This window comes from Elaeis guineensis, chromosome 12 (assembly GCF_000442705.2).
Source record: "Elaeis guineensis isolate ETL-2024a chromosome 12, EG11, whole genome shotgun sequence".
NCBI lineage: Eukaryota > Viridiplantae > Streptophyta > Magnoliopsida > Arecales > Arecaceae > Elaeis > Elaeis guineensis.
The window spans coordinates 12,431,385-12,449,647 of record NC_026004.2 but is presented as its reverse complement, the minus strand read 5'-3'; the positions used below and the strand labels follow the sequence as shown (position 1 = coordinate 12,449,647).

General features: G+C 34.4%; 1 protein-coding gene across 1 annotated transcript; it reads right to left on the bottom strand.

The window, feature by feature from the left end:
• Nucleotides 1–2,323: 2,323 nt before the first annotated feature.
• Nucleotides 2,324–4,318, bottom strand: LOC105055325 (cytochrome P450 71A1-like). Its single transcript, XM_073246321.1, is given in 3 exon segments — nt 2,324–3,073; nt 3,376–4,014; nt 4,016–4,318. Coding segments are annotated over 3 exon segments (1,587 nt in total). The 3' UTR covers nt 2,324–2,428.
• Nucleotides 4,319–18,263: the final 13,945 nt, after the last annotated feature.

Genomic DNA, 18,263 nt, shown 5'->3' with positions numbered 1-18,263 from the left:
GGCCACGCCGGGCCAAGAAAAGGAGGTGGGGGGTGCGGCGACCGTGGCACCGCCAACGGGCCAAGGACGTGGGGGCGCAGGGCCGCGTGGGGCCGTCGTCGGAGGGCCATCGTCGGTCGGCCGCAACAGGGCCGCGTGGGGCGATCGTCGGTCGCCACTGCAGGGCCGCCGTCGGGGGCCGCCGCTGGGGGCTACCGCAGGGCCGCTATCGGTCGGCCGTAGCAGGGCCGCACGGGGCCACCGCTAGGGGGCCGCTGTCGAGCCGCGTGGGACCGCCACCGAGGGGCCGCCACAGGGCCACCGTAGGACAGCGCGGGGCCGCTGCTGGGGCCCGCCGCTCGGGGGCCGCCGTCGGTCTGCCGCCACAGGGCCACCGTCGGGGGGCCACTATCGGTCGGCCACCGTCTGCCGACGTTTGGGGAGGGCCAACGAGGGGGGCGGGTGGGGAGCGGGCGGCCGCCGCCTGCCCGCCGCCAGGCCAAGGATGTGGAGGGGGGTGGCGCGCGACACCGTCGTCGGGGGGCAGATGCCGACACACCGTCGGTCAGCCGCCGCAGGGCCGCCGCCAGTCGAGCAAAGGGGAAGGGCGCGGGGAGGGGCGGCTGAGCAAGGGGATGGGGCGGTTGGCCAAGGGAAGGGGAGGGGCGGGGCAGCCATCGCCGGCCCACTAGCGGGCCAATGACATGGGGGGCGCATGGGTCCACCATCGACGGGCCAAGGAAAATGAGAGAAGAGGGAGAGAGAGAGAGAGAAAGAGGAAAGAGAGAAGAGGGAGCTCACCGCCGTCGTCGGAGCTCGCCGTCATGCCGTCGGAGAGGAGAAGGAAGATGCCGGAGGGAACGCCGGAGCTCATCGCCAAGGTGAGTTCTGGTTCTCCTTTTTTCTTTTAGGGTCTTAAGCTGGTAAAATGTCATGGGAGATGGTGTTTTTAAAAACGCCATTTTCTATGGTATTTTTTAATTTTTTTTATTTTTTTGAGATATTTTTTTAAAAAAATTAATTTGATATGGAGATAGTAATTTGAAAAGATAATTTTTATTTGAATTAAAATTAAAATTTTTATATTTTTTAAAATATTAAATTATATTTTTTATTTTTTTATTATTTTTTATCATTTTTTTATAGTATTTTTTATTTTTTTAGTTTTTTTAAGATATTTTTTGGGATATTTTTTTAAAAAAATTAATTTGAAATGGAGATAGTAATTTGAAATGATGATTTTTATTTAAATTAAAATTAAAATTTTTATTTCTTTTAAAATTTTAAATTATAATTTTTATTTTTTTTCCATTTTTTCCCTTTTTTATGGTATTTTTTTTATTTTTTTTATTTTTTTAAGGTATTTTTTGGGATATTTTAAAAAAAAATAAATTTGAAATGGGAATAGTAATTTGAAATGATAATTTTTGTTTGAATTAAAGTTAAAATTTTTATTTTTTTAAATTTAAAATTATAATTTTTTTCTATTTTTTCCCATTTTTTCCATTTTTTATGGCATTTTTTTATTTTTTTGAGGTATTTTTATCTTATTTGGGATATTTTATTAAAATAATTAATTTAAAATGAGGAAAGTAATTTGAAATGGTGATTTTTTTTGAATTCAAATTCAAATTTTTATTTTTTTTTAAAATTTAAAATTATAATTTAATTTTTTTTCCATTTTTCTCTCATTTTTTCCTTTTTTATGGCATTTTTTTTTGAGGTATTTTTTTTTGGGTATTTTAAGAAAATTAATTTGAAATGAAGAAAGTAATTTGAAACGATGAATTTTTTTGAATTCAAATTAAAATTTTTATTTTTTTTATAATTTAAAATTTTAATTTTAATTTTTTTCTATTTTTTATCATTTTTTTCTTATTTTTATGATATCTTTTTATTTTTTTAGGTATTTTTTTTGAGATATTTTTAAAAAAAATTAATTTGTAATGGGGAAAATAATTTAAAATGATGATTTTTATTTGAATCAAATTAAAATTTTTATTTTTTTATAAATTTAAAATTATAATTTTTATATTTTTATAATTTTTATTTTTTTGGAAGTAAATAATTAAAGTTGTCATTTGAAATGGTATTTTTATTTAAAATAATATTTTTTTTTTAATCGTCCACGTGGAATAGAAAGGGTAATGATGTGGAGGCTATAAAACGTCATTTCAAATGACGTTTTATAGATTTATATTATTTTTATAAATAAATTAAAAAATATTTTATTTTTATAAATAATTTTTTTTTAAAATTACTTAGGTAATGAACTCGGAAAACTGAAGATAGCATCGGGGCAGCCAGGAATAGAGATAACTAACATTCTCCCAGTGACAATTGGAAACATAGTAATCGCAAACAAACGACTCAAATTAAACTCGATCTCCATCGCAAGCAAACTGCAAGAGGAACAAACACAGCGAATGCCATCCGGCCACCAATATTATTACATTGTTTCAAGTTTGCTTTTGCTCACGGTCCAAAAAAGGCAAGGTGTTGCAACAAGCTGTAGGCTACTTTTCCTACGCATAGAAATTCCCAAAGCTTCGGTCATGTCTAGATCTTCGTCCTTCATGCCATCAGGCAGCTTCCAATGAAAATGATACATGAGATTAGCAATAGCCAGTTCAATGATAGGAATTGCAAATCCAATTCCAGGACATCTTCTCCTGCCTGCACCAAATGGAATAAGCTGGAAATCATGGCCTTTAAAATCTACAGAGCTGCCCAGGAACATCTCAGGCCGAAATTCCTCAGGAGCTTCCCATGTCTTAGGGTCCCTTTGAATGGCCCAAACATTGACAAAAATTCTTGTTTTCCTGGGTATATGGTAGCCTTGGATTGTGGTATCACTTATCGACTCTCGTGGAACCAAAAATGGCCCCGGTGGGAGGAGCCTCATACTTTCCTTTATCACAGCTTTTAAGTAGTTCATCTGTTTAAGGTCCTCCTCTTTTACCATTGGTTTGGACCCAACTATACCTCTTATTTCATCTTTTAATCTCTTTAACACTTCCGGATTTCGAAGAAGCTCTGCCAAAACCCATTTCGTTACCAGAAATGTTGCCTCCGTTCCAGCACCAAACATGTCCTGCTGATGACGACGAAATATAAGCACTGGGAGGGAGAATCTTTAACAACTCTAAGACCACCAAGATTTTTAGTTCAGGTTGCTACTTCAAAGAAAGATTATGTCCTAAAACGATGTAAATGTATGACTTACTATCAATTTAAAAAAATAATAATTTAAAAAAAAAAACATAATCGTTGGTTTATGGCGGTTGAAATGGCGAATTTTATCAAAATCTACGAGCAAGAAATCGTATGATATTTGTTCGAGGAAATTAATTAGGTGAAACAAACAGAAATTAATATAGGGGCTCGAAGAATTACCTCCACAATTGCTTTGATGTTCTCTTTGCCGAAGGAAACATCCTGGCTGATTTCCTTTTCAAGAGAGAGCAAGATATCAACAAAATCCTCAGTCTCACTCGCGTCACGTTTGGGTCTGCTTATATGGCCATCAACTATGGCATCAAGAATTTCATCTACTTTATTGAAGATTTTCCTGACCCTCGCATCCGGTCCTGTGAGTTTGCTCAGCCATGAATGTGATGGGAAGTAATCTCCTACATGAAATGCTCCTAACATTTTGCAGCACTCGTCGATCATGACATGAATAATGTTGTCCCACCACTCTTCTCTTGAGCATTTACCCAAGACGATTCTACTGATGGTATGCTTTGCAAAAGAACTCAAAATCTGACTCATGTTCATCACACCCGAACAGCAAGACCGAGAGATCGCCTCGATCATGAAAGCTACCTCCTCCTCTCTAATTAGCCTATAGGACTGGACCATTTTCGGACTCAAAAGATGGAGAACACTAATCTTCCTTGCTTTCCTCCAGTACTCGCCATGGGTTGCAAAGGCGACGTCTCGGCCTTCATAGAAAAGTGTTTGGGGCACCTTCAAACGAGGCCTGCTCGCAAAGATATGGTCTTGTGTCTTCATGATCTCTCGTGCCATGCATGTCGGCAGACGAATCCACGAGAGCTGGGACTTGACCCAACCGGAGAGACATGATGGGTCCATGTTTCTCAGCCATGGCTCCAAGAGCACGGTGAGGAAAGGAGCCTACTTGATGGAGGTTGCCTATAATAGGAAGCTTGGATGGGGAAGGTGGAACGCAGGTTTTCTTGTAGGATCCCACGTTGCTCCGCAGTAATAGAAGAGAGACTACGAACAGAGCTGCAAGAAGGAACTGGTGAGTGGAAAATAGCTGCGGGAGGCCAAGTGCAGACGTAATTGCATGATAATAGCTCATCGCGCCCATGCTCTTCACACTCAATTTAAGCACTATTTCAAAGGAAGGCATGAACTTATAAGGCCTCCGTCTGGGTGGCTTCTGTTAGTTTGCTTTCAGGGCTTTTAGTGGCCGGTCCATCCTCCAACCACATTTTAAATGTGTTTGACTGAGATCATGAGCAAATGGATGGATGGAGTTAGAAAAATATATAGTCTCTATCTATCATTTGATTCAAAAAATTATAAAAAAGATGAATAAAAAAGATGGATTATTCATCCATTCTGACCCACTAAATTGTATACTGCCATTACTTTTTTTTTTGACAAAACTATAACATTTTTTTATCTTTTCATTCATATTATTTATATATTTTTTATATATACTATTAGTTATATACTATTAAATTTTATTACTAATTATTTTAATTTTATACATAATTTTTATAATTATAATTAAATAATTAGAATTATCTTCTAAGTATCTATTTGCATTTGTTGTTTTTTAATTAACTATTTGTATAATATTAATTAACTATTTAAATTAAATTATAAATTAATTTATTATTTATATAATTAATTCATTAATAATTGATTTATAAACATGTATTAAATTAAATTAAATAAAAATTAAATATTTATAAAATTTTTATATAATTATAAATTATAAAGATTATAAGCTTATATATTTTTTTACTTCTTTAATATAAATAAATATTATAAATTGATCATAATAATATTTTTTATCAAAGTATAGTTTAGTAAAAATATTATATAAATATCATCTATCCTCATTTCCATTCTTCTTATACAAAATAGAGGAAGGAATCATTTTCATTTATCCTTCCATGTTTCAAATATATGAAACATCCATACTCTCCCATATTCATCTTTTCTACTCTATCCATTCTTCCTCCAATTCATCCTTCATCCTAAATAGAGGATAAATTTTAACTCCTATATATCAATTCTATAACACATCGTACAATATGTCTAGTAGCCTTCTCAATGCATCCTTCGTATCTGATAAGTCGTGATGATTCCATTTATAAAGATTTTCTCTCTTCTTTCTAAACCTACTGGACAAGTCTTTGTGATAGAAGGTCAAATATGAATCTTGTTTAAGGCACTCCGGGACTCCTTGATATTAGAAATTAGATTAATAGCTTAGCATATACAACTCTATATATTTTAGATTGAAAATAGTTATTTGTGAAGCGGTACAATAATCTACTAGCCTTCTCAATATATGCACATGTATGTTTACATAGCATGTAAAAGATTCATTATTCGCTATAAGATTAGGCATATTTCTTGAGGTCAACTATACGACAGTAGTTCATATCCTGCACATTATATTTCATATTAATGTTTGATGTAAATTTGGAAAATCTTTGTCCCTCTATTGTATTTCTCTATAGTACTTTTTCAGGATCAGTGCGAAGATGAATTTGGATACTGTAATCTTGATTCCATCATTCATACATTAATTACATCATTTGGAGTCTGATATGTCAACTATCTGAGATACAGGAAAAAGCTGAGCCTTTAAGATTTAACTATTAAAATACTCCATCACATTAGATGTTATAATACCCAGTTCAGATTAAAAATGCTATATTTGCCCAATGCTTTAGCACTGCATGCATAAGAAAATTCTTTGTTCCTCAGGCAACCACTATAAGTTTTCTAATTAGTTTCTAGAAAACATTCAGCTTCGGAATATATATGTTAGCATTTAACAAATCAAGCAGCCTTTTCATTTCAACTGTAAGATAATAGATAAGTACTTACATGGACAATGATCAAAGGATCAAATATGAGGCCAATAGTATCATAATGTACGTAGATTTTTTTAAAGTTGTAACTTAAATTTTTGAAATATTATACTATAAATATAATTTTTCCTGATGGATATAATTGTTAGATGTATGTCCTAGAAGCCAGATTGACTGATACATATACATATTTTAGAGGCATAACTTTGTAATTGAATTTTGAAATAAATAAAATTTAGATTATTTTTTCATTCATGTTGTGTCTTGATTGTGCCCCTGAATCATCCGAGAAATTAACGGATGATGACACATATTATCAAGAGTTAAAAATTTGAGACACGTATCATTAGTGATTAATTCTTAAATACTTTCGATTGGTATATCGTCATGGAGACAATGACTGATCCGAATAGATCAGTGCACAGATCGCTTTCATTCATGAGTCTTGAGTCGATAGTGTGGGGACACTAGAATAAGAGTGTAGATGCTTGATAGAGATAAAAGGTATTGAGTGTGACCAATACGAGAAGTCACTAAGATGTCTATCCACTCGTCAGTGACTTACTCAAAATTACAGTGGCATAGATAGTTCTTTGACCTATGGTGCCTCGATTATTTATAGTGAAGTTGCTGTAGTTTGACTGTATAATCACTTAGTTACCTAGCTATACAAAATCTTACGGTGTATGTTGGCTACAGTAGATCTATTGTAGGAATAGGATGTGCATTTAGATGGGATTTATCGATCCTGATAGATAGGAGAGGTTCTGTGCAATTTATGAGACTGAGTTTTAAAATCTATGATCATTGTAGGTGAATAATGAAAAGAAGTTTCTGCAAGATTTCACATGGACTCACATCGATTGAAATTGACATATGACGGATGAACGGATTTGACGAGTTATCCTTGACCTACGTCTTGTCGGGACTCACGACAGAAGAACCGAACTATATGGTAATTACACCTAAAGATTCATTACTTTCATTTTACTAAGTTGCCACTACATACTACTAGGTGTCACTGGTAGATTATAGGACTCATTGAGCATCATCTTGATGATCGATGATCCTTGAAGGGCAGAGTTGAAATTATTCTAATCCATCGAAAGAAGTTTCGATGATATTATGATGGAAATCATAATATATCTCACTATCAGTCAAAATAAAACTTACGGGGTCACACACAAAAGAGGTTCTTATTTGATCAGATAGTTGATTAACGATTATGAATTATTGAAGAGTAAAATCATCAATATGATTGATGATTAATCCTAAACAAAAATTATGATTATATAATTCACTAAGTGTTAGTGAACTATAGGAGGTTTAATTAGCAATTGGATTGCTAATTTGCTCAATTTGATTGAGTAATAAGATTTGGATCAAGTTTAATTGAATTAGATTTAATTTAATTTGGATTGGATTTGATTAGATCAAGCCTAATTATGAGGGAGACTAATTCTTGATTTGATCAAAATTTGGATTTAGTTAATTCTTAATTGGATTAGAAATTTATTGAGGAGATTGGATTTTTAATTTGGTTAGATTTCCTCTTATTTAGATCAAACCAAATCTAATTTGGTTTAAATCAAAATATAAAACTCAGAGTCCCAAAACCCTAAGATTCTCTCCCCTTGCGCACCCTTGGATTTGTGCTGAAAATATTCACGTAAAAAGTATTTCTACATGAGGAATGTTGGCGTGAAAGAGAGGAGGGCACAGAGAAGGGTGGGACGACACATCTTCTTGAGTCATTATCCTTATCTCTTACTTAATTTGAATTCGATTCAAATCAAGAGATAATGATAAGAATGGTAGGCGATTTCTTGATGAGTCATGATTTTTATCTCCTACTTAATTTGAATTTGATTCAAATCAAGATGAGAGGATAAGAAGAAAACAAATCTGAAATTATGAAAAATAATATGTGGTGCCAACCTTATCCCATATGGGTGCTAAGAAAGAGGTTGGCGTGAGAAAGAAATTTGATTTCTTTCTTGGGTGCTACTTTGTGTTTGGTGTTGAAAATATGGGATGCCCCATATTTAATGTGGCATGTAAATGGTGTGGCCATCCTCTAAAACCCTAATTCCCTCTTTCATATAAAAGGATCTAAAAGTTGGATGCCTAGGATAGATGAAAAATAAAGAGAGAAAATTATTTTCTCAAGACGAGCCTCCTCTCTCTTCTTCCTCTTCTTTTCTATCTCTAGAGAGTCTATGAGATTTCAGAAGAAATCATTCCAACCATTAAAGAGGAGTCTTCTACAAGGGAGCTAGCATCTTGATAAAGATACCCACCTCTGATGGGAATGAGTCCTCGAGTGGATACCTGTGAAGGTCAGACATGTACACGGCTAGAGGAACCATTCAGATTCATGATCATCGACTGTGATGTAGTATGACCAGCACAAAGGTATTGAGATCCGATCTTAATATTATTTTATTTCATTTTTAGATTATATGCATGTCGTAGATCTGGGTACAGATAGTTAAAAAATTTGATCTATTGCATGTGGGGTTAAAAGATTTAACCTAGATTTATTTCCGCTGTTGTTTCAAAATTATTTTGAAATCTATACATGCAAGCCTATCCACTTTCTAATAGTAGTATCAGAGCCATTGATTGTTTTTAGACATACATGATCTGATTTTATTTTAGATCTAAAAGTTTGAGATGTTTAAAATCAATCTTATGCCGCTATAAGGTTGTCTAATATAGGATTTACCTCCTATATTGAAAAGTTTGTCCTAGCACAATATTGATCAGTTTTAAAAATTATTTTTAAAATTTTTAAATTAATCTTTTAGATCTAAAAATAGATGTATATAATATATATTTATTCATATTTAAATCTAAAATTAGAATGATTAAAAGTTTGTATCAAACTGCTATAAGGTTGTCTTGATATAGGGTTTACCCCTTATATTGAAAAGGTTGTCCTAGTTTGATGCAAATCGATTTTTAAAAAAAAAAATTAAAATATTTTAATCATTATTTTAGATCTAATTTAGCATGTATGAGATATGTGTAATTCTAGTTTTAGATCTGAAAATTATGTATGTGATATATGTTTTGTAGTTTAGATCTAAAACTACATATATGAGATATATGACTTTAGGCTTAGATCTGAAAAAGTTTCATGATCATAAGCCATTAATGCATGCAATAAAATATTCTAAAAAATATTTTAAAATCTAAAAAATATGTTATTACATGTGAGTATAGATTTAACAAATTAGGTCTAGTGATCAAGCTACAATTAAGATTAATTGATTAGATCAGGTTAGAATCCTTTGTCGATTTTGAGCAGTTGATCGAACCTAATCAATGGTTGGTTAAGATTAGGTCAAAAGAGTTCAAAGTCGAGTTTAGTTATAGTTGGTCGCATCGATTCACTTTTTGATATGAATTGATTGACTCAAGATCAAATTTGGCTCTGTGGTTTGGGCCCAAATCAATAGGCCAATCTGATCGATTCTAATCAACCAATTTGATATCTAAAATAAGTATTTTGATGGTGGTTCTTTAATTAATTTTATTATATGATCTGATCAATTTATTGGTATCTAAAAAAAGCAATAGGAAGACTCCACTCATCTTAACTTATCCAACCATTTTGGAAGATTAAATTTTATATTAAGTTACTTATTGACTCGAGTTCACCTATACTGATTACATTGATCAGATATGAGATATGCTGATTTAAATCAAATTAATTAGACATAAGATGTGCTGATCTAAATTAAATTAATCAGATATGACATGTGCTTATCTGAACCTGTTCGTCAGACATGAGATGTGCTTATCTAAACCTAGTTAGTCAGATATGAGATGTGCTGATCTGAACCAGACCTATCATTTACATGAGATATATGTGACTGCTTAGAAGAAATCTGAACTTAAAACCTCTTCAATAATATTAAATCGAGGAGTCTTCCACCATTGTAGAGTGCCGTGCCCTCTCCAATGTTGATTATACTTGGCTAGATACAGTGAGTCAATTGCATCGGGGGAGAAACAACTACTCTAAATACGGGGTGGAGATGAGGTTAGGCCCAAGATCTGTTAGATGAGAGTCCAATGATGGTTTCACTCACACTCAATGGTGGGTTTGACTTAACTAAGGAATGAGATCAAGATCTGTCAGATAAAGTTTCAAGACTTACAGATCAAGTCTGCTGCAATTTGCTTAAGAAGCATTGGATAAGAATTATCCATTAATTGGTTGACACATTCATCAAGATCTATTAGATGAGGTAGTGTGCCAATCGGTGAGACCGTAGTGTCCACTAGGAATCTTAACTCGTGAAGGAGTTTCTGCTTCCCAATTCGAGGAGTGTTAGAATTCAAAAAATTAGTGGAAGCTCCGTAAAAATAGTGGGAGCTAAGTTTATTTTTAAAATAAACTAAAATCAATTACAAAAGTCTAACTAGAAACTTCTTCTCTCTGTAGAAAATTATTTTTTTTCAGTAGTCTAGCCTGCATCTTAGAAATCAACCAAATGTCAGGTTTCAACTATAAGGATTGGCTAAGGGACTTGAAAGATGTTTTGAGTTTCAAGAATCTAGGTTGTGTCTTAGACCAAAAAATATCAATAAAAATCTTGAAGTGCTCAAGGGACACATCTTTAGAAGATATGTCAAACCTGCTCGTGATTAAGACTAACCTTACGATTTCTTCTACTACCAATTATGCACTTTAATACAAGATCTTAAGGATTGTAGAAGGTTGAGGCTAGGAGAGATGACGTTACGTATAGACAATGGAGTAATAGTTGCTATTATGGCTGTAGGGGCCTATCCTCTTCGATTACCGTTTGATTTCTGTTAGAACTAAGGGACTGTCACTATATGCCTAATGCGAGCAGAAATTTGATTTCTGTTTCATACTTAATACAGAATGATTATGAAATTAGTTTCAATAAGAACCATTGTACCATTTATTTTGAAAATAAAATAGTAGTACATGGTCACTTAATCAACAGTCTCTACCATTTGCATACTGATGCAGATGAGTCAATTAATCTATTCGAGCAAACTGTGAGTGCCATTAGATCTAAAAGATCCAGAGATAAGATTAACCTAAAGTACATATGCCACCTTAGGCTAGGTCATATTGGAAAAGAAAGGATCAACAGACTGATGAAAGATGGTCTTTTAGACTCATTCTCGGATGAGTCACTTTTAGTGTATGGGTCCTGCCTTCAAAAAAAACTGACCAAACTTTTCTTTGTCGGACATGGAGAAAGGACCATTGAAGTACTGACTCTGGTACATACTGATGTATGTGGCCTATTTGATGTACCAGTTAGAGGGGATTATCTCTACTTCATCACCTTTTATCGATGATTTTTCATGATATGGGTACGTATTTCTTATAAGACAAATCTAAAGTCTTTGAAAGGTTCAAAAAATTCTGATCTGAAGTGGAGAAGCAAATTAAAAAATCACTCAAAGTACTTTGATCAGATAGAGTAGAAGAAATACTTGAGTAGAAAACTTCTCGATTATCTCAAAAAAATGATATAGTCTCTCAATGGACTCTATCTGGAATGCCTCAACTCAACAGGATTTCAGAATGAAGAAATTAAATCCTATTGGATATGATTCGATGCATGATGAGCTTCACCGACCTCCCTTTATTTTCTTGGGGACATACCTTAATGACAGTCAATTACTTAATTAATAAATTTTTTTCTAAATCCATTCCTACCATACCATATGAGATATGGTATGGTAAGAAGCTGAATTTTGGTTACCTCAAAATTTGGAGATGCTCAGCCTATATCAAATGACAACAGACGGATAAATTAAAGGCTAGGTCTATGAGAACTCATTTTATAAAATATCCAAAAGAGTTTTTAGGTACTATTTTTATCTCCCGAAGGATCACAATATGATTATGAGCCTGCATGCCAAATTTTTGAAAAAAAATTTTACTCAGGATAAAGGTAATGGGAGGAAAATTCAGTTCAAAGAGAGTATCTCTAAAAAGCAACAAACCATAGAGCCTGTGGAATCCATTCTACCTCGTAGATCCACCAGGATCTTACATTCTTCTGAAAGATACATGGGTATGCTAGCAGAGGATATAGAGAAAATATTTTTTATATATGATATAGACCATATTGATGATCCTAAAATTTATGACGAGATGATGTCAAATATCGACTCCGAGAAATGGTTGGAAGTGATGAAGTCAGAGATTGATTCCATACATACCAATCAGGTCTGAACCTTAGTAGATCCATCAGAAAGAATAGTTCTTATTGGATGTAAATAAATCTTTAAGAGAAAGATCGATTCAGATAAAAAGGTGAAAATCTTTAAAGCGAAGCTTGTGGTCAAAAATTATAGTCTGCATGAAGGCATTAACTATCAGGAGATCTTCTTGTCAGTTGTCATGCTGAAGTCCATTCGAACACTACTTGCTGTTGCAGCAGCTCATGACTTTGAGATATGACAGATAGATATGAAAACTGCCTTCCTGAATGGATATCTTGAGAAAGATATCTATATAGAGTAATCTCTAGATTTCACATCTAGTTATGGAGATCATAAGGTCTGTAAGCTGTAAAGATCCATCTATGGACTAAAACAAGCATCTTGGAGTTAGAATACTTGATTCAATAATGCGATCAAATCGTTTGGAACGAGGAGGAACCATGTGTGTTCAAAAAAATCAATGGGAGGACTGTCACATTCTTCGTATTATATGTGGATGACATCCTCCTAATTAGAAATGACATTCTCATGATGACTTCTGTGAAACTTTGGTTGTCCAAAGAGTTCTCCATGAAAGATCTTAGAAAGGCATTCTATATTTTGATAATAAAGGTCTATAGAGATAGATCTAAGAGAATGCTAGGTTTATCATAGTGACTGTACATAGAGAAAGTGCTAAAGTGATTTAGCATTAAAAACTTTAAGAGGGGTCTATTGTCCTTCAGGCATGGAGTTCATCTCTTCAAAAAGATGTGTCCTAGTACACTTGAGGAGATTCAGTGTATGAGCAAGATCACTTATACTTCGACTATAGGGAGCCTCATGTACATAATGCTACATACTCAACCTGATATTGCTCTTGCTGTGAGTGTCACAAGCAGATATCAGTCGAATCCAGATGAGGAACATTGGATTGCTGTGAAGAATATCCTTTAGTATTTGAGAAGGACTAAAGATCTCTTCTTAGTCTTGGAAAGAGGAGACTTGCGGGTACAGAGATACATAGACTTAGACTTTATATCTGATGTTGATGATAGAAAGTCTACATCAGATTTTATGTTCTTGTGTAATGGTGGTGCGGTTAGCTAAAAAAATTCTAAGCAATCGATTATTGCAAATTCTACTATGGAGGTAGAGTACATCACCGCATCAGAGACTACTAAAGAAAGATTCTAGTATAAAAAATTCATTGCAAAGATAGATGTGATGCCATCAAATGCCGTTCTACTCTTTTGCAATAATAATGGTGCCATAGCGCTCGCTAAGAAATCGAGTTCTCATCAGAAGTCCAATCACATCGAGTGGTGATTTCATCTGATTCGTGAATATCTCGAGAAGAAGTTCGTCGAGGTGTAGAGAGTTGACTCCACAGAGAATGTGGCTAATCCGCTGATCAAGCCGTTGAGCCAACAAATGACTGAAGCTTACCTTGAGAAGATGGAGCTTAGATTTATGGTCAATTGGCTTTAAGTCAAATGAAAGTTTGTTAGATATATGCCCTAGAAGCCGGATTGGCTGACACATATATATATTCTAAAGGCATAACTTTGTAATTGAATTTTGAAATAAATAAAATTTAAATTATTTTTTCATTCATATTGTATTTTGATTGTATCCATGAATCATTCGAGAAATTAACGGATGATGACACATACTCTCAAAAGTTAAAAATTTGAGGCATGTGTCAGTTATGGTTAATTTCTAAATACTTTCGATCGATAGATCGTCTCGAAGACGGTGACTGATCCAGATAGATCAATGCACAGATTGCTTTTCTTCATGAATGGATGAGTCTCGTGTCGACAGTATAAGGATACTAGAGTTAGAGTGCAGATATTTAATAGAGATTAAAAGTACTAAGCATGATTAATATGAGAAGTCACTAGAATGGCTACCCACTCGTCAGTGACCCACTCAAAGTTACAGTGGTGTAGATAGTTCTTTGATCTGCAGTGTCTCAGCTGTTCACAGTGAGATTACTGTAGTTTAACTATACAATCATTTGGTTACCTAGTCATTTGAAATCTTACGGTGTATGTTGGCTACAATAGATCCATTATAGGAATAGGATATGTATTGAGATGGGATCTGCTGATTTTGATAGATAGAGAGAGATCCTGTATAATTTTTGAGACTGAGTCCTAAAATTCATGACCATGATAGGTGAATAATGAAAAAAAATTTTTATAAAGTTTTATATGGATTCGAATCAACTGCATTTGACATATGATGGATGAATGAATTTGATGAGTTATTTTTGACTTGCATCTTATCGGGACCCACGACAGAACAATCGAACTACATGATAACTGTACCTAGAGGTTTATTACTTTTATTTTTCTAGATTGTCACTACATACTGCTAGGTATCACTGATGGATTGTGAGACTCATCGAGTATTGTCTTGATGATCGATGATCCTCGAAGGATAGAGTTAGAATTGTTTCAGTCCATCGAAAGAAATTTCAATGATATTGTGATGGAGATCACAATATATCTCACTACCAATCAGAATAGAACTTATAGGGTCACACACAAAAGAGATTTTTATCTGATCAGATTATTGATTAACGATTATGAATCGTTGAAGGATAAAATCATCAATATGATAGATGATTAATCCTCAACAAAAATTATAATTATATAATTCACTAAGTGTTAGTGAACTATAAGAGAATTAATTAGCAATTGAATTGCTAATTACCTAAATTTAATTGAGCAATGAGCTTCGAATCAAGTCTAATTGAATTGGATTTAGTTTGACTTAGATTGGGTTTGATTACATCAAGTCTAATTGTGAGGGAGACTAATTCCTAATTTGATCAGGACTTAGATTTAATTAATTTTTAATTGGATTAAAAATTTATGGAAGAGATTGGATTTCTAATTTGGTTAGGTTCCTACCTCTTATTTGGATCAAACCAAATCTGATTTACTTTAAATCAAAATAGGAAATCCAGAGTCTCAAAACCCTAGGATTCTCTCCCCTTGCACACCCTTGGGTTTCACGCTGAAAATATTCATGCAAAAAGTGTTTCTGCATGAGGAATGTTGGCATGAAAGAGAGGAGGGCACAGAGAAGGGTGGGACAGCACATTTTCATGAGTCATCATCCTTATCTCTTGTCTAATTTGAATTCGATTCAAATCAAGAGATAATGATAAGAATGGTAGGTAATTTTTTGATGAGTCATGATTCTTATCTCCTACTTAATTTGAATTTGATTCAAATCAAGATGAGAGGATAAGAAAAAAATAAATATGAAATTATAGAAAATAATATGTGGCGCCAACCCTATCCCATATGTGCGCTAAAAAAGAGATGGGCATGAGAAAGAAATCTGATTTCTTTCTCATGCGCTACTTTGTTTTTAGCATTGGAAATATGGGATGCTCCATATATGATGTGGTGTGTAAATGGTGTGGCCATCCTCTAAAACCCTAATTCCCTCTTTACTATAAAAGGGTCCAAAAGTTGGACGCCTAGGATAGATGAAAAATAAAGAGAGAAAATTATTTTCTCAAGACGAGCCTCCTCTCTTCTCCCTCTTCCCTATTCCTCCTCTTCTTCTCCATCTCTAGAGAGTCTGTGAGATTTAAGAAGAAATTATTTCAGTCATCAAAGAGGAGTCTTCTGTAAAGAAGTTAGCACTCCAGTGAAAACATCCACCTCTGATCGGAACAAGTCTTCGTATGGATATCTATGAAGGTCGGACATATGCATGGCTAAAGGAACCATTCAGATCCACGATCATCGACTGTGGTGTAGTATGACCCACGCAAAAATATTGAGATCCGATCTCAATATTATATTATTTTATTTTTAGATTATATGCATGTCGTAGATTTGGACATGGATAGTTAATAGATTTAATATATCGCATGTGAGGTTAAAGGATTTAATCTAGACATGCTTCCACTGTCGTTTCAAAATTATTTTGAAATCTATACATGCAAGCCTATCCGCTTACTAATAATAATATGAGCAATAACTATTATAGATGTACTACGATATTACTTTGATAAATGTCTGGTGCCTGTTCATCATAATTATGAACTATTGATCATAATAATCATTGCAGGGATTATCACTGCTTTCAAAATCCGATAAAACCAAACTTTCAATTGTTATCGGTCTCTATATCGATCACATCGTATGCTATAGGGATAAATCATCATTTGTATCTTTGCAAGTGACACCAAGTTGTACTTCTCCATCCTTGTGCTTTATAAATATTCCATCCATGAAAATTCAAAGCTCTATATTTTTTTATGTGATCCTTAATTGAAGTTTGAAATGAATTAATGAATAGATGGATAAATCAATCTTCATTGGTTTCATACTCCGCTATGCTACTAGGATGGGTCTAAAGAATAGCATTGCAATACCAGCGTATCTAATCATACAATAATGATCTATGATCATAGAGCTCTTTCATAGGTGCCTTCTTCTCATATCATGCTTGATGATATAGTAATTACACACCATATTCTTTCAATTAGCTCACACAATGGTCTTTCTTGAAGTTTTTCTTTCACAATTCTAGAAAGTCAATGCTTCAAAACTTTAGGATGAGACAAGCTTGCAACCCTCCTCTGCATGCATGTTCATTGTTCATTTTTTGTTGCAAATTAACCTTTTTTGATTATTAAGTCGAGAAGCATGAATATGTCATCTACACCCTTTATATGCATATTCTATGATTACATACTAACAATCATTCTTCACACATAAAATTCCTACAGTTTGCGTTGTAGAAAGAAATTGCAAATTGTGTCATGAAGGATTTCTATATCCTTAAACTCCTTATTGACATGTCTTTGGAGTTCTTCCAAGCATTGAAAATATTTCTTCGATTTGGTTCCTCTTCAATTACAGCTTTTGTTTCTTCAATGACTTGACCAAAGTTATATATTTGAGCTGCCAAAGGAGATAAAACAAGATGAGCTATTTTTTGGAGCATTCTTATAATGTAAAAAGATGATTTTTTTTAGCATATGAGCAAACAATTTTGCACTTTTGTAATTAAAATAGATTGCATATATGTAGATCATAATAAGTGCATATAGGCAGCCACTAGACATGCACAGCAAGACTAAGCCAAACACAGAATACCAAATAAAAAGGAGTACAAAGAATTCATGTATTACCATATGAACTATTATTTTAATAGCTTCACTCAAGCCTATAAAATGACAGACAATCATCTCAATTATTACAGCATTTAATTTGGCATATATTTTATTCATATTTCTAACATATTTATTGGCAATGAGCATAACAAATATTCTTGAATTATTTAGAATATAGAATTTTAAATCTATCATTATAGGAGATAGACGTTTATTTCATCTTTTCATCATTTCATCGTAAATACGGTTGAGAGTTATATCTTGTGATATATAAATAAAAACTAAGCTGCTTCTGTCCTTCAAAAATATGATCGTTTGAATATTAGATGAGACCGTATGAAGAGCAAGAATGAAATTTTTATAGGGATTTCTCGTTTTGAAGAATGAAGAGGTGATGACAAGCGATTCCACAGATTTTCTTTTTTGAAATAATAGATGAAAAGAGAATGATGAAATGGCATGGGGAGGATTCTTCTTTTGGGACATTTTTAGACCTGCATGCGTGTAGAACACGTCCATATGCGCTCCTGCTTGGATTCACGGGCTGCGAATCCTGAATTAATGAACCGTTGGTGGTACACAGGGGCATTGTGGGTAATTTAATATTTAACAAATGGTGTTAGAGGCTTTAAGTTATATGATAAATATCCTATAGAGTGGAAATATAAGCCCCGATCAATATTTTCAGGAGCATGATTTAAATAGCACTTGATTATCCGTTATATGTCCGGATCAACAGATTTTTAGGGACCACGAGTTAAATATCGCTTGATTTTTTGCCTCCAAGTCCAACTACTTGTGAAGCGTTTAGTGATGAATTAGTGCTCCGCTGCCGTTCG